The sequence below is a fragment of the Protopterus annectens genome, chromosome 4.part0 (assembly GCF_019279795.1).
Source record: "Protopterus annectens isolate FY-2018-M chromosome 4.part0, PAN1.0, whole genome shotgun sequence".
Taxonomy (NCBI): Eukaryota; Metazoa; Chordata; order Ceratodontiformes; family Protopteridae; genus Protopterus; species Protopterus annectens.
Genome location: NC_056733.1, coordinates 1,739,294,223 through 1,739,312,801, shown reverse-complemented (window position 1 = coordinate 1,739,312,801; position 18,579 = coordinate 1,739,294,223). Strand labels below are relative to the sequence as shown.

The window sequence follows — 18,579 nt, the reverse complement described above, 5'->3', positions numbered from 1 at the left end:
TGCATCTCAACTGTCTGTCTGATGTTTTCACATCAACCTTTATTGGTTTGCAAATAGTTTGCCAGGCAAATGCAATGTTATGACAGGCAGAACAGATATTTGAGGCATACATGTGGACATTCTGTGACACCCTGTCATTCCAGGGATATGGGTGGTGCCCACTGAGTTGTTGTCAGTACTGATACAGTAACGTGGCAGCCTTTATATCCTGGAACTAGATTGACTTGTCACAACCTGCTGTTCTACTAGCCACTGTGTAGGTTACTCAGAGCTGTGTACTGTCCATATGTGTGATCCCATGTCCCTCCATTGTCCAGCTTTCCTGCAGTAACAAATATTGACTTCTGGACAGTGTGTACAACTCCTACCATTGCTGTAGTTGACATGCAAAAGAGTTGGTACAGCCAGTCTGGAACCATGGACCCAGCCAACCACAGTACTCTACTTAGACCACTGAGTCACAACAGCTACCAGTAAGTACTGTTTACTTCCTGACACTATTAACCACAAACATATATAGCACATTGACCTCTGCATATTGTAGAAATGGAACAAGTTATCAAGCTGATTGTGACAGCCCTGGGAATGTGTGGTCTGCTGCTATTACCTTACAAACATAAATGTTACTGCAGCTGTATGTGAACATGGCTGTGTTGGGGGGAGGGGGCATACCTCTCAACCGTACACATCTTCACAGACTGTCCAAATGATTGGCTCATATTTTGGGTCCATTTTTCATAAAATTGTGGTTGTGCGGCAAATAATAGTGAAATCATTTCAGACTGAAGTTAGAAAGTAATGGCAGACATTTCAGTTTCAGACTTCTTGCCCTTCAGACAATTCATACTACTGCAACACCTGTTAATCTATCAACTTTCTATGTTTGTAAAAGCAATATGTAAGAGGGTCCATGTTTTAGGGCCATTGCAGCACATTTCTTCATAGCTTTGTACAGATTTCTTGCTGTAAGAGGTTTAGAGGTATGTATGGGACTCCATCATTGACATCCATGCATTTGTCCTATGACCCCACAGTTTGTAAGCCCCCACATAGTGCAGTGGATTTTGCTGGGTTAGAGTCTACTGCATATTGTGAGGCAGACAGTATTTGGGAGAGAGTTCCTGTTGTCCCACATAGCTGTCCATTGTCTGCTGCTATCCTGGTCACCCACTCCATTCCCAAGCATATGTGCAGCAATACCATTCATATGCTACCACAGTGTACTACCCCATTCATTTATTGTTAATAAGAGTGACTTACCTTGTGCCAGCAGCAGTTTAGAGGACAGTGCTTCAGGGCTGACTCTTGGATGCATGCAGTACACAACCTATACATGATAAGGTAGAGGTAGTGTGATGTGGCTGGCATCCATTTTGCTGTGTGTATGTGAGTCAGAGTGAGGTGTCAATCCCTGGGCCCCTAGGGTGTCAGTGTATGTTCTATGCATTGCCTCTTTGCCAAGGCCAGGGTGTACTGAGCACACCTACGTCTGCCTACAGGGACAGGCTCTGGGGGCTACTTCTCTGAGTTCCCCTGTGCCTGTGGGGCCTTGGCAATAGTGGGGGGCTGTGTGTCCCTTCCCTGTGATGTTCCTGCCTCAGCTGTTTCCGCAGGATCATATTGTGTAGCATGGCAGATACTATGAACATGTGTGCACATGTGGCTGGTGAGTACTGCAGGGCTGCACCAGATATGTCAATGCAGTGGAACTGTGACTTGAGCAGCCTAAACACGTGCTCTACAATGTTCCTAGTTTGTGCATGTGCCTCATTATGGCATTCTTCAGTTGGTGTGTCTGCATTTCTGATAGGTGCCAGCATCGACGGTTCCAGTGTGTAACCAGCATCCCCCACTAGATGGCCGTATGGTAAGTCCCCCCTGGCAAATACCTGCTACAACTGTGATGCGTGCCAGATGTGGGAGTCATGATAACTGCCAGGGCTGACAGCACATACTTTGATGATAATGCCCCAGGCTTTGCACATGACAAGGCAGTTGATGGAGTGATACCCCTTGCCATTGACGTAGACTCTGCCCTCCTCAATGAATGGTGCTTTGATGTGCACATGAGTGCAGACTATGGCACACAGTACTTATTATTTTTTTAGCTTGTCCCTTTTGATTTTTGTATGACCTAATAGTTAGTTGTAGTCAGCACCATCATGTTAACACACTAGTCACTTTAGTCCGAATTGTGCACCTTTACGTGTACTATATATGTGGTTTCTGGAACTGTTATGGTAGCTCTAGGTAGTGTTTAGCTTACCTATTTATTTAATTAATATGTGACTACCTATGCAGTATGTACTTTATTTGAAGTTATATTCATCTAATTATTTGACTTATATTTAGCGGTGTGGGGAATGGATCTATTCAAATTAAATAAATAAAATTAAATAAAATTAAATTCAATTTAATTTAATTTAAATTCAAATTCATTTTTAACTATTTTTATTTAATGTACATAACTAATTAATTTCGTTTATTCATTTTTAAATATTTGACTAATATTAGGATGTATTAGTTTAAGAATATGCTGTTGTTTTTAGCTTATGTTTCTATTATGTCTTATTGGTTACAAATTAAATTGCATTGTTGCTAATTAATGATGTCATCATAGGTATAAATTGTAATCAATGGCACATGTATTTGTCTGATGAAGTCTGCTAGTCGAGCAGACGAAAAGCGCTTCACTTTATTAAATTCTTGTATCCTTGTGGCTTTTCAGTTGTTTCTCTGTGGCGAAAGTTGTACTGTCTACTGGTTCCTTTCCTAGTTTTTATGGCACACAGTACCTCTGGGTAGTGTGCTACATGGTGGAAGAGATGCATATTGCTGGTGCTCTCCTCAGGGATGTTGGGGAAATAAATGTGCTCACTGCCATGTGCTAGCATGACATCCAGGAACTAGTGGAGTACCCTGTATGCTGACGCCTGGGAGATCCCTATGATGTCTCCAGTAGGTCTCTGGAAAGTACCTGTAGCTAGTATTCTTAAGGCTACACATACCTTTGTTTCCACTGGGATGGGTTCCCCTCTGTTGGCTCTGGGTCTGAGGTGAGGACAGCAGAGCTCGGTGAGTAGCTGTAGTATGTCCCTGTCCACCCTGTAGCACTCTACTATCTCCAGCTCATGTAGCCCCTGAAAGGTTACCCTGGGCCTGAACACTCTTCTCCTCCTCAATCTGGGCCTATTATCAGGATCATCATCATCACTGACCTCAGCCTGTAGTGCATACAGATGTAGCAGAGCAGCAGCAGCCCCTATCATTTTGTCAGTTAAAATTCCCAAGTGTGTACTCCAATGGTGCAGAGTATGTGGGAAAAATCAGATCTAATGGTGTATGCATACTTTATACTGATGTGCTGCAGATGCAGCCTGTGTGATTGGCTGACTATGTTATATTCCACCTGCCAGCTATATTATTAAGGGTTTTGAATGGACCAAGGTCAGTGGAACAGGGCTTATCAGTCATTTATGCTTGATTGGCTTTCCCAGGCTATTTTCCTTTTTTTTATTTTTTTTTTAATTTCTTCCATTATTAAGCCCCGCGGTGCACCACACAAACCTGCATAGTTATTGTAAACATTGCTGAGCAGAAAGGGCCCTTTCCTGTACACGGTCATGCTTAGCTTTTCTTTAACCAGCCTAAGCACACCTTAGCAACCTCAGACACACACCCCTGCTTAGCTGTGCTTAGCTGAGTGCAAACAGGAGCTGCTGAGCTCCAATCTGCTTACACAAACCATAACACACACCCTTTTCATGTCGGCTATCTCTTCTGCCTACACTACCACAGTTCTAGCCCTTACACAGTTAGTACCTGCGGACACGGTGACCCATTTTGCTATCTATAAATCTAAATAGCTTTAAATGTCATATTTTTCAATTTCTATTTTTTTTTTTTTTTGCAAAATAGCATGTTTGTGAATCGTTGTGCCCTGCTTAAACATGGTATATGTCTTAAAAAAAAGTTTAATGTTTAATATATTGCATTACTTTTTTACATCACTGGCCATAGTTTTGGCCATTTGCATGCCTACTGCACATTGTACAACCTTTTATTTGGACTGTTACAGGCCCTGTTTAATTTTTATCTTCCGGTACACAGTTTGTAACCACATACATTTTTCAGCCTTACACGGCACCTACATGGGTGTCTTTATGTTTTCTGGATCAAAAATCACCTAATTTGCATGTTTTTTACCAACAGATGAGGTGATTTGCATTCCGTGGATACCTCCATGTCCGCACAGTGTCAAGATGCTTGTGCACGCCTCGAGCCTTGTTTCCTGGATTACTCGGTGGCCATGTTCCGTGTTCGAGCCTTACCACTATTCCAACTCAGAAATTTGCTCCGAGTAAGGGTTATGGAATTACCCCTACAGTGTGTGGAATACTTTAATTAAACTACTTGGAACTTTGGCTACATACGTTCATTCAGTTTTGTGAATTGACTTTTGAAAGTTTTGTTTATTTGGCTTCCTTATTCAAAAACTGCAAACTAAGCAACAACTATATCCATAGAATGAGTATGTATTTGTTGGAACTGTAACTACTTTAAAGTGGAAACAGTCTGTACAATTTAGAACTGATATTTTGACTGAACTAGAACTAGAAGTACAGACTTACTTTCTAACTGTTGTAAAATAGTTAATGGTTTACGGAAATTATCTGATGCAACAGACATATGGAACAGGACTTGGAAAATATCAGTAACATTACTAGAACAATATGAAAAAGTACTGTGTTTTGTTTGTGTGATAAGTATTTTGGGTATGAAAGGCATGGTGCGGTATATATGGCACTAGAGCTGTAACTGACTCAACTGGTGCCACGTGCCTCTCCCCAGTCCCATGTCTGACTGTGTCACATCATCTGTGTCATACCCTCATGTGAACAGCAATAAAAAGAAAATCATTTTCTTTCGGCTGTTCCCATTAGGGGTTGCCACAGCGGATCATCTGTTTCCATTTCTTCCTGTCCTCTGCATCTTGCTCTGTCACACCAACCACCTGCATGTCCTCTCTCACCACATCCATAAACCTTATCTTAGGCCTTCCTTTTTTCCTGTTACCTGGTAGTTTCATCTTTAGCATCTTTTTCCCAATATACTCAGCATCCCTCCTCAGCACATGCCCAAACCAATGTAATCTTGCCTCTCTGGCTTTGTCTCCAAACCTTCCAACCTGGGCTGACCCTCTAATATACTTATTCCTAATCCTGTCCACCCTTGTCACACCCAGTGCAAATCTTAACATCTTTAACTCTGCCACATCCAGCTCAAACTCCTGCCTTTTTGACAATGCCACTGTCTCCAACCCATATAACATAGCTGGTCTCACTAACCTCTTGTAGACCTTCCCTTTCACTCTTACTGGTACTCATCTGTCACAAATCACTCCAGACACTCTTCTCCACCCACTCCATCCTGCCTGTACTCACTTCTTCACCTCTCTTCCACACTCACCATTACTCTGAACTATTGATCCCAAGTATTTAAACTCATCCACCTTCGCCACCTCTACTCCCTGCATCCTCACCATTCCTCTATCCTCCCTCTCATTCACACACATATATTCTGTCTTAGTCCTGCTGACCTTCATTCGTCTTCTCTCTAGAGCATATCTCCATCTCTCCAGGGTCATCTCCACCTGTTCCCTACTCTCACTACAGATCACAATGTCATCTACAAACATCATAGTCCATGGGGACTCCTGTCTGATCTCATCTGTCAACCTGTCCATCACCATTGCAAATAAGAAAGGGCTCAGAGCTGATCCTTGATGTAATCCCACCTTCACCTTAAACGCATCTGTCACTCCCACCGCAGACCTCACTGCTGTCACACTACCCTCGTACATATCCTGTACCACTCTTACATACCTCTGTGACACTCCCGACTTCCTCATACAATACCACAACTCCTCTCTAGGCACCCTGTCATATGCTTTCTCTAAATTCACAAAGACACAATGCAACTCCTACTGACCTTCTCTGTACTTCTCCATCAACACTCTCAGAGCAAACATCGCATCTGTAGTGCTCTTTCCTGGCATGAAACCATACTGCTGATCACTAATCATCACGTACCTTCTTAACCTAGCTTCCACTACTCTTTCCCATAACTTCATGCTGTGATTGAGCAATAAAAAGAAAATAAATTTTTAAAAAGTCCATTTTCAGCACTCGTAATCATGCCCTTAAAACCTTGCATCCAGGGTGGCTCCCCTCTTTGTTGTTTCCTAGCCTATTTTTCTTTTGTGAGGATGTATTCTGTCTTATTAGTTCTTACCCAAAAAGATAATGCCAACAATGTAGCCAGCTTAGTCACGGTGTAGAAAACTGTGTTACAGACTGTTCTCAATGTTGATAGAAAAGATCTGGTTAATTTTTATGTGTTACTTTGAAATATAATGATAACGATTTTGTCCCCTGCTCCATCACTACAGACTGATATCTCCCTCTCTGCCTGTACAGCTGAAACCTTCTGTGCTGGGCAATGAAGTTTCTTGTGATATTTCTAAAACTGAAATCAGAGAAGAAGAAGAAGATAAGGAAGAAGTACAGAAAAAAGATTATGATGCATTGATCTACAAAACATATCTGCTACGAAAGAGGAAGAAGGAGGAAATTCCAATACTGGGAAAGTTAAAAAATGGAAAAAGAAAATCTCACAGAAAAAAAAGACTCAAAAAGGGCAAAGGGTGAGTTGGAAACTCTTCTCTATTAATGTCAGCAGTGTTCTGAGTGATATCAGACAATCTTCTACTTTACATTGGTGTAACACACTGCAAAGAATTCATTGAGGTACTGTGATGACAACTCAAATGTTTTGGGATACAAGAACAGCCCTAACACTGTGCTGCAAGGTGCTCTAGCATGAAGATATGCAGCACAGCATATGGCTGGTTCCATGGCCATGCTGAATGCTAGTGAGGCAGTCCAGTGGAGAGACATAATTAGTCATGTGCTCTCTCTCCCACTTGGAACTGCCTGCACTGCTGTACAATTCAAGAAATCACTTGGCCATGTAAACCAGCACAGCTGGCCCCATCACATCATGGTAGTGAACAGAGCCAAAAGGATGAGTTCAACTACCTAACATCACTGTGTACAGGATTGTGAGGGGGGGGACATTAGACACAAGTGATTACTTTAAAGTTAAGTGCCATAATTACACTGGATATCAGTATAAGGACAGGGGGTGGAGGAAACACTTGACACCAAGGATTACTCACCAGTTAAATATCACAATGGCACCAAACACCAGGATGGGAATTGGAGGTAGGGGGGACACTGGACACCAGGGATTACTCTACACAGAAGAGCCTTAACAGTACCAGACAACAGTATGGGGACTGGGTGATGGGGGGAAAAACACTAGAGACCAAACATTACTTGGCAGTGAAGTGTCATAATGGCATCGGACATCAGTATAGGGATTGGGGCGTGAGAGAAAACACTAGACACCAGAGATTCTACAAATGTGCCATAATAAGACTTACATCAATATGGGGATCAGGGAGCAAAAACACAAGACAGTGAGGAAACTATAACTGTGCCATAATAGCACTTCAATTATTAAGGGACTCAGGGGAGGGGCAACCCCAGAAATGCACAGAAGTCATGGACAGGTTCAGGTAATATGGTATGTGTGTGTGTGTGTGTGTGTGTGTGTGTGTGTGTGTGTGTGTGTGTGTGTGTGTGTGTGTGTGTGTGTGTGTGTGTGTGTGTGTGTGCGCGTGCGTGCGTGTGTGTGTGTGTGTGTGTGTGTGTGTGTGTGTGTGTGTGTGTGTGTGTGTGTGTGTGTGCACATGTTTGCATTTGAATGTGTACTTTCCTGTATGGGAAAGTGACTCTGGGCGGAATGCCAGTTCCTACATGAACAACAGTTTACTACCATAACATCACTGTAGTAACTGTGATTTAGAAAAATGCAAGCTAGCCAATAATGAGGTCTTTCTTCATAGTGGCTAACATTTCTCTGAATAATGAAATACTAGGCCATGGGAGCAGGACACACCTATCATCCTCTAAGTGCTAGAATTTGGACAAAGTCAAACATAATGAGATGACAGAAGCCCAAATTCAGGGAAAATTTAAAATATTGCTCTTATAAATTCAGAGGGTCGATAGAATAATAGTTTTTGCACTACCATATATTTCCTGAAGAATATGAAGTCTAAAACTTAAATGTATGTCATTATTTAATATCGTCAATCCTCTATTATTTACCAGAAACCACAAACTGTATGAGGAATAGACCAAAAATAGGAGGCAAATATCTGTTCCTTCTGTAAATATTTGGAGAGATGAGCGGTATGGAGAAGGGCCTTTTTAGCATGAGCCATATTGCTTGTGCTAGGCCCTTTACTGAATTCCCTTGACTATGTAGTGATGTCATATGTTTATTAGATGCTCATTAGTTAAACACAATACAAAAAGAAGAAACTAGAGCATATTGTGTAAGGAAAATAGTTTGGAAAATAAGACTAGACAAATGTTCTGGCACTGCAATTTTTCTTGAGTACACAGGCATATCCATTTTAGACACACTGATAATATATTTCAGTAATATTTTGCAGTTGGATTGTACACTTGGAATGGAAATAATAAGATTAATAGCAATTTATGTTAGCAGTGATGCTAAATGTAAGAGCAAATCATTTGGCAAGGCTATTGTCTTATTTAAGTGCCAACTTACCTATTGTGATGAAGGGGGAACTTAATTGTGACCTTTGAAAACATTGTAGTAAGGCCACTCAGGATGTTCAGCTATTACAGTCCTATGCAGTAGACTTTAGCACTGAGTAAGTCTTGACATCCTACATATAGGAAGGGTACACATGCCATAGATATTTGGATAGAAGTAGTACAGATACATTTTTTTATCAGAGGAATATTCAGGCAATCTTTAGTAGTACTGGAGTTGTTATGAGAGAGGTTAAGGGTATTAAAAAATCAACAAGATTGTGTGGTTCCATGTGTTTTTATTTTTGGCACATTAAATTACTTAAGTGGAGTTTGTTTTCTTTTATCATTAGAATGCAATTGTTAAGTGTATATTATTTGGTTATATGAGGTTCTCATTTGAACCCTATGCAAAGAAAAATCATATATGCTCCTCTTACTCAAGGTCAGTTAGGTCTGATTAACCTTATAGTTTTCTTACATTCTCAATTTATTAGATTGTTTCATAGTTGAAATATGTAGCCTCTAGAATGCCAGGTCTTATCTTTGCTCAGCATTATGGTGCATATATTACAGACACTGTAAAACGGGAGAAGATTTCAGTCAAATGAGAACACAAGATGGTGTGGAAAAAATGATGACACTGGAAGATCTCTTTGTTTCCTTACCCAACACAACATGAAATTTTTTTATGTTGAAATAATGGGAAACTATTTTATAATATATCCATGGGATAACTGCAGTGAGAGACTTTGATGCAGTACAAGAGGTAAATACATACTATGTGAATATGTTTCAAGAGTATATACAACAAAGGCAAAATAGTTAATTAATTGGCTTACTGGTAAAACAAAAATTAACAAAACAGAGAACAAGTAAAATAAAAGGTTAACATTGCATATAAAAGGTTAACATTGCGTAAAACTTCTTGGCATTACAATAGTGAGGTTTTCACCCAACATTATTAGATAGTAGATATGAAAACATCACTGCCATCATTAAGCAGAGGCAGTTAGGTTCTGAAATGTGGAGAGTTGGTGCAAGTGTAATTCCAGACAGAAGATAGGTAGTCTTGTAAAACAGTTTTGAAAAAAAAGCAGGATTCTGAGTAGTTCTAATAGGTAATGGTAGAGCATTCCAATTTTTGGCTACAGAGCAAGAGTAAAGAAGCTGGCCAGGTGGTAGGTTTGGTTTGTGTACCTACAAGAGATGCTGATTCTTGGATCTGAGAGGCCTCTTTTGGGTGGTAGTAGCTAAATATCAAACTAACAGCAGGACAGTCTGAAGGTTTAAAAATTATTTTGTGTGCTGTTGGTAATTGCAGGTAGGAGAGGTAATATGGTAGTTATAGCCAGCTCAGAGAGTGTAGAGCAGTACAGTGATGGGTAGAGTGTTTGGAGTTAGTAGTGCATTTGGCAATGTTTTTGTAAGATGTCTTTAGCTTAGCTTGTAGGGATGACTGGAGGTTATTAAGTAGAGGATCGCCATAGACGAGAGAATGTAAAGTAAGTGGAAGCAGGGGTTTGTTTTGTGGAGGGGCTTTGAAAGTGTTTATGCCTTGTAAAGGATTCCTAGCTCTTGGTGAGTTTTGCTGATGCTATGTTGTATGTGCAAGTCAAATTTCAAGTGTTCGTCTATAATTACTCCTAACAGTTTTGTGTGGATAACAACCTTGATTGTTGTGCTACTTTGAGAATGTTTAGAGAACTGGGTTTTGCTTAAGGGAGTTGTCTTCTTGGGGGGAATAGTATGAGTTTGGTTTTGTCTGAGTTAAGGGATAGATTGTTATTGTAATCCAGGTTTCAGTAGAGGTAACGGTCATTTGAGTTGTTTGTTGTAGATCAGAAATGGCATCAGCAGAACATATAATAGTCAAGTTATCTGTGTATTGAATAAAAGATCCCTGACAGAGTGAGAATGTAAACTATTAATGAAAATGCTGACTAGGAGGGGTCCTAGTACAAAGCCTTGGGGGAACCCGGTAGAGGCGTTAAGATATGGAGATAAGGAGTCTTGCCATTTGAAAGCCTGGGAGGAGACAATTCTGCCAGCATCTCAAGCTCTGTTAGCTGTGTCCAAAAAGATATGAGGGTAGTTGTCATATTATGGCCGGTCTAAATTCATGTTGTGTGGGAGATAAGACTTGGTTGTGAAATAGAAAGTGTAGAAGTTGAATTTGTATACATTTTTCTAACATCTTAGAGATAACAGAGGTGATAGGTTGGAAGATTGAGATCTCAGTAATGTTGCTACCTGTATGAAGGGGGAGAATAAATGCTTTTTTCCACATTTTAGGGACGTAGGATTCTTGGATGGATCTATTAAGAACTTTACTTATAGGGTAGGCAACAGCTTCAGCTGCAAGTTTTAGATATTCTGTGGGTATGTTGTCAGGAGCATTAGAGCAAGGTTTGACCCTGAGAGTACTCTTTTTATTGTGATGATTGGAATGTGATTAATAGTGAAAATGGGTGTAGAGTAGGTAGTGGTCTCAGAAGAATAATGGGAAGGTGTAGGGGAAGGGGAGTAAGAGGCTAGTCTTGATGGTGTCATATAGCTTGTGCCACAGTGTGCTTGGGGAAAATTAGCAGTGATGGGAGTTGTAGTACTGATAAGGTAAGAATTAAAAAGAGTGGCTATTTCTTGAGATGTCTTGGCAGGACGTGGACATGGATTACTCTTTGTGCCCAGATTTAGCAGTGATGTAATGGAATTTCCAGAATTCTGGGGGGTTCCGCTTATGGTTGGTCTGAAGCTTTAGGTAATGATCTTTTTTGCCTTTGTTGACTAACTTTTTATGTGGTTGCAAAGTTGTTTAAATTTTAACAGGTCTGGAGGGTTTTTATTTGTTAGCCATTGCTTCCAGATTTTGTCCCTGTTTTGCATAAGTTTCTTTGTGGGCTTAGATAGCCATGGGGAATGGTGTGTTTTGATTCTGTTTAGATGAAGGGCTGTGAGGCTATTTAGTGTATCTAGAAATATTGTGTTGAAGTAGTCAACTGCCTCATCAAGATGGAGGGTTTTTAGCATGCACCAGTTAAACTTTCTTACTGTATCAATGAAGATCAATGGATTAAATTTAGTCAGGTTCCTTATTTGTTTATACTGATGTTGATTTTGACAGGAGGGAGGAGTACGACGGATAAAGGCAGGGAGATGATCACTGAGGATGTTTGGGAGTGTACCGGCTGAGGATATTTTATTAAGGTCAGTGACTAAAATCTAGTCTAAGATGGGGCCACTGTCATTGTTCCTATTAGGTCTGGTTGGAGAAGTGATAAGCTGAGTGAAATTAAATAGATTAATATTTGAAGCTGGGAAGTTAGAGCAGAGGTCTAACTAACTGATGTTTACATCACCATGTTGTCATTGTGATTTACTGTACAGATGTTTTTTAATAAAGTCCCGCTACTGTTTTCAGTAGATGTTGTGGGATCTTTTACATCCACCTCAGCTACCATGAATTAAAGCAGATGGGAGCACGGTTTAACTTCTCATCTGAAGGACAGCACACTCAGGAGTGTAGCAGCCTCACAGTCGTCTGATCTTCTAACACTAAAGAGGAGTGCACCACCTGTTGAGCTGCTGACACTGCTAAATGTTAGGCTAGTGAGATTATTATAAGTTATAGAAGTTTGGCAGGTGGCAGACAGGGTTAAGTTGGTACACTTAAGTTCCTCTGATGCAGAGTTTGATTCTCAAAGCCCTTGTTTGCTAACTGTGGGACCTTTTGCAAGTCACTTAACCAGGCAATACTTGTAGCTAACTGACAATTTGGGCTAGCCTCCTCAATGTAGCAATCTATGAACCTCGAAAAGCAATAAGCCCTGTATTACAAACTGCATTTAATAGAATATTTGTTTAAGTATTAAAGGTAATCTCATGGACTTTCTCAAACAAAATAGGTCACATCTGAGTATGCAGCCTTCAAGGATCACAAACACTATCGATGCACCTGAATAAATCACTTGAATAAGGCAAACTCTCTCAGATTCCCACACTTACAAACTTAGAATGTACTCAGTAGTATTATATGAAATGTTAATTAATGCCCTGATTCCTGATACCAAAATTTCAATTTCTTCTTCACTGGTACCCTTTAGCAATGGCAAGAAAAATATAACTAAAAATTGGCAGAGGAAATACACCTTCTTTTAAGAAATCTGTGAATACTACTACTGTTGTGTGTCAGAATGAAATTGATATAATTATAATAACAAATGTTGCTAACTATATATAGGTTTACTATCATTAACTCAAGTCACAAGTGGTTGAGTCCACCTGTCCGAGTCCCACATTGCGAACATTGAAATTTTGGACACCGACATTACAACTGTCCAGCTTTGCCCCCTTTTAGACCCATGGTAATGCTTGTTCCTGGGTCCAGAGCAGCATGGATTTCTGAGGTTCAGTGTTTGTGAGGGATATAACAGAATTCGGCAGTCCAACATTTGATGAATGGTTTTGACCATATAAAGACTCGACCGCCTGTGAGTCGAGTTAATTATAGTAAACCATATTTTATATAAATATATGTATGTATATATATATATATATATATATATATATATGTACACACACACACACACACACACACACACACACACACACACACACACACATACATTTATTTTTATTGCTAGACTAATATCAGCACAGTTCTTTATCACTTGTGGTTACTTAATGCTGTTGAGAACAATCTCTCTTTTAATGTATTATGAACCTACATCATATGTAAATAGTGCATTTCATTTTGGTTTATATGTTTTATTATATTTTTATTTCTCTCTTCCCTTTTCGCACTTATTTTCATATGGAGTAATATTAAGGATGTTGAATGTTTTGTAATTTTTGTTTATGTATATTAGCAAAAATTTCAATAAAAATGTTTAAAAAAGAATCTAGTCCATACAAGATATATAAAGTTGGACAAACTCATACAGAGTAATGTAAGAGAGATATAAAGAACTTTCATGTAGGGCTGTTATTATCCCAGTTCTGAAGAGCTTTCTTATGGAAGTTTGCTGTCTATTTTTTATAATTCCATTACAAGTCTACATATTTTCCTTTATCATATTAGAAACATATGCTATAGAGACAGCAAAGTATTTTCATGTTGTAGGTGGAGTTAATCTGTTTTACATTGTCCTTAATATAGTTGCCTGAGCTTCTTTCACCCAAATAAAGTACACAATACTGATGCTGATTGAACTAATCTATATTAATTGAGATTCATAATAAATAAAATAACATTTTACAGCTAAAAGTTTTAACGGAGACACACACAATCTGCTTACATTTCATTCAGGACTGAGCCCCTGCCATAAAATGATCCACCTTCCAATGAATGTCACAATCGTTCCTCAGTTTGAACTGCTATGCCCACCCATACTAATACACAAAACTAAGAAAAAACAGGGTAGTCTGCCAACATACATCAATGTGTCATACCTACAACATTAATTAGTGACCCCTTCCTCACACTGACATGTTACACATGTACCTACCCATTTTGCGGACTTGCATATATGTAATATCTGTAGCCTGTTCCTCCATCCTTTGACTGATATGCGCTGTTTGAACATGTGGCTGACATGTTTTCCTTTTGGACATGTGAACTACAATGCAATGACAAGTATTAGTGCAGCATATATGAACCAAACATAATTAATCATAAAACATAAATCACGAGAGTCAGTGCTGCAGACAAATTCAGGGAAGCAATATAGTAATGTGAATAGGAAAAGCACTTGGTTTCCAAATAACACAGTTAACTCATATAGCCCTATTGAACTTATACATTATCTTCAAATTATAGTCACCAGTGGTAATAAAGCCTGAGATTTTGGAAGGTGTTTGATATGAAGACTAAAGCAGGGGTATAGTACATTGTATATGGTCCCCTTAAATGTCATTGTACTCATACGAATGCAGATGTTACAGGCTTGTCCAGCACACACAAAAGTAGTTCAGAGCATTAGCAAAAACACACTTTTATTATATCGGGTTAAAACCATTCTAGAACCAGTTCTATATTGCCTTTAAGGCATGGTGAAAAGATTAAAACACTAGCAAAACCAAAGGAAAGAAACAAAAAGGACTGACAATCAGGTCAGAAACATTTAAATATTTAGTCAAGCTGAATGATTCATGAATTAAATTATTACATGACTAAACGTCTTATATATTTCATATTTGGTTCTTTAATTAAATTCATTTAGTTGTGAGGTATTACATTTAAATATTAGCACAGCCTCTTTTTAAGTAATGTATCTGTCACATTTAAATACAATCCAGAATTAAAACAGTGTAACACAAATAAGAATTATTATTATTATGAATTGCCTTAAAATGTGTTGTTACTGGGTTGTAGTTATGGCATTTCCAATGTTCTGAATGTGCTCCTGAACACAAACATAAACCTGTCCAATTGTCTGTACAGTACAATACAGATTACAGGGACAAAGTAAACCATAAGTCACAGCCTGAGTGTAGCATTCCTGTACCTGAGTTGATTTAAACAAATGATGATTAATATCATATTTATGAAGTGTCATGCCTCTCAACTATCCCAGATTTTGATTCATATTTTTGCCCTATCCATTGTAAAATTTTTAATTTTCTGGGAAATTGCTGAAAATTATAGTTAGTCAATAATGTCAGCCATTAGAGTTTCATACTTATTTATTTATTTATTTTATTTTATTTTACATTTGTTAACTGGGATGGTCTGACTAGATACATGTCCCTTTTCAGCGGATGCCCAGGGAGAAAAGCTCAAAACATATAATACAGAAAACTTTACAACTATACACGTTGAGAAAGGTTACAAATTCAATTCAGAAGTACATTCAAAATGGATAAAAAGACTTGTAATCTCTCATATACAAAACTAGCATGTTAAAGACTTACAATTCAGAATCAGTCTACATGTAGCCAAAGTCTTCAGTAGCATATGTTTATTGTGAAGGAGTTAGTTGGGATTAGTACAAGGACATAACCATCGCATTTTAAAGTATTGTTTAAGAAGTTTTTTTTAAATTGGGTTAGAGAGGGTTCTGAAGTAAGCTCAGCAGGAAGTGAGTTCCAAGTTTTGCCAACAGAGTTGGCAAACAGAGTCACCAGCTAAATTGTTGGTTTTAACTGTTTGTACAAGCAGTCTGTTGGATGAGCAGAGTGTCTTGAGGTTACTGTAGGGGGTAATAATATTTTTAAGTATAGGTGTAGTTTCCGGCTGGTATAAAACTTTGTGTGCGACTATTAGTTGGTTATACTAAAGATGACTAGGTAGTTCTAGCCACATTAGAAGTTTTAGGTTAAGAGAGTGGTGTGTTCTGTATGGTGTATCAGTGGCAAATCCGGCAATAGGATTATAGCAGCTATTGAGTTTGAAGGTCAGATGTACTCAAGTTTGTAAAAATAGAAGAGGCATAGAAGAGGGTACAGAGTAGATGTGTACAGGCAATTACAGTCCTAGCTGGTGGCATCAAGAATGATTTAATCTTATACAGACAGCCAAGTTTCTTGGTAACTGTCTTAATAGTCAGATCAACATGCATATCAAACTTAAGGTTATTGTCAACTATAAGAGTTTAGTACATGAAATAATAGTGCCATTGTTAGACTTAATAGTAAATGATGGTGAGGAGGCCTTATGAGTGAGGGTAAAAAGCAGCAGCTTTGTTTTGTTAGGATTTAATATGAGACAACAATTAGAGAGCCAGTTTTCAACTGTGTCAAAAGTATTTTGGGATAAAGTCTCCAAATCTGTTGGTTATTATATTATTGTTAAGAAAATCCATTTTGATGGAAATCCTGTTGTTCTGTTAACCTTTTATGAGAGTTAGAGTAATATTTGAATATTTAAAAAAAATGTAATAACAATTGTCTCCAATTTTGGGCCTTTGTCTCTGCATTGTTTCTTGGCTTTGTTCAGAATTCTTGCGCAGACATTGAGAGGTATGAGTATTATCTCTTTACTTCAGAAATATATCCCCCTTAGCATATACCTCATCATTTTATTTGCTGCTACAACTATCCTATCTCTCAACTGTTATTGTCCAGTTTAGGTACAATCAATGCATCCAGACTTTTCTTCCTCATCTGTTCCCATCAGTCCCACTATACCTATACTCCAGACTATATCTAAGATATAAAAAAATATTTACTCCCTGCACTGATGCTTTAATAGCTCAAAATCCATCCATCCCCAACCTCTTTTTCCCATTCAATTAGTGATCAGGGTGTCACTTCAACAGTGACAAAATGAAAACAAAATTGCCACTGATTATAAAGACAACCACAAAGCCTTCTATAGCTATGTCAAGAATCTCAATGGCAACACTCAGATCTGCTCTGAGTCACAGCACAATGGCACTAAATATGAAGAACCAACTGATATTGCCAACATCCTGGCAGAGAGGTTCAGTGCTAACTTTACCCCCCCCACCACCACCCCTAAAGGGCCCATCTCTATCGCGGAAGAATGCAAAGTTCCTGTAATCATGGCTGCACAGGTAAAAACCACACTCTCCAAAGCCAAGAACACAGCATCCATGAGACCTGACAACATCCCAGACTGCATTCTACATGAACTACAGAGCGAACTGGCACCCCACCTAAGTAACATGCTCAATCATAGCCTCACCTCTGGCTTTGTGCCCACGGAATGGCACACAGTGATGGTTATCCCACTCCACAAAGGGGGAGCCACCATGGACCCCAGGAACTATCACCCAATTAGCCTGATGAGCCTGGTCTGCAAGGCCATGGAACGAATCATCATGGAATTTATAAACAAAGACATTGATAATCTCCAAACTCTGGACCCCACCCAGTTTGGGTTTGTAAAAGGCAGATCATGTCTCCTAAACCTGATAGACTTCTTTGAAAGCAGTCACCAAAGCCGTAGACGAGGGTAAGGTGGTTCACACAGCCTATCTAGATCTTGCCAAGGCTTTCAACACCATTCCCCACTCTGAAATTATAGATAAACTCACTAAACTAGGTATAAATCCCTATGTCACAAGAGGGGTTGCCAACTGGCTCACTGACAGAACCCACACTGTGAAATAGCAGACTCCAAATCCGACTTCAGACCAGTGACAAGTGGAGTACCACAGGGTTCAGTCCTGGGTCCTCTCGTGTTTGGTATCTACTTCTCTGAAGTACAGGCTAACACAGAAGGTCTTTGGCTAATGAAGTTTGCAGATGACTGCAAACTAGGAGCAATAATCAAAACTGCTAATGATGTGGACATCCTACAAAAGGGCCCCACTGAGACAGATGCCTGGTGTCAAAGCCATGGCCTCAAGCTCAATGCCAAAAAGTTCATTGTCATCCCCTTTGGTAAAAACTCTGTACCCATGAACTACCACATAGGTAGTAGTAAACTTAACACTGAAAGTGTGATAAAAGACCTTGGGACACAGTTGGGCAGTAGTCTCTCCTTTGATAATCACATCACCACAGCAGTCAGGAAATCCTTCTACGTGGCACACCTCATCAAAAAAGGTTTCTCATCCAGGAAAAAAGAGGTAATTGTTCCCCTCTACTCGTCACTCATTAGACCCATTATAGAGTACAACACCCCTTTGGTATGTACCTCACAAGACATCTACAACAACTGGAAAGACCACAGAAATACCTCACAAAGAGGATTACTGGCCTCAAACAGATGCCCTATGCAGACCGTCTCAAAAATCTCCAGCTTTACTCCATCGCATATCGCCTACTCAGAGGCGATCTCGGCCTAACATGCAAAGTTATGTCAAACCCACTAAAAGAAATCCCAATCCCTCCAAGCTACATGATCTAGGCACCTAAACCTTATCACCACAATAAACAGAACATGCTGGAGGGATAGATTCCCTTCCCAGAGACTTCC

The 18,579-nt window shown here is 39.4% G+C and overlaps 1 protein-coding gene across 1 annotated transcript in view; it reads right to left on the bottom strand.

The window, feature by feature from the left end:
* LOC122800485 overlaps positions 1-18,579 on the bottom strand; it is a 215,108-nt gene that overhangs the window by 45,467 nt on the left and 151,062 nt on the right. Inside the window, exon 6 of the mRNA XM_044069926.1 lies at positions 14,201-14,311. Within this exon, the coding sequence (XP_043925861.1) occupies positions 14,201-14,311 (111 nt within the window). The remainder of the gene's footprint in view (positions 1-14,200; positions 14,312-18,579) is intronic.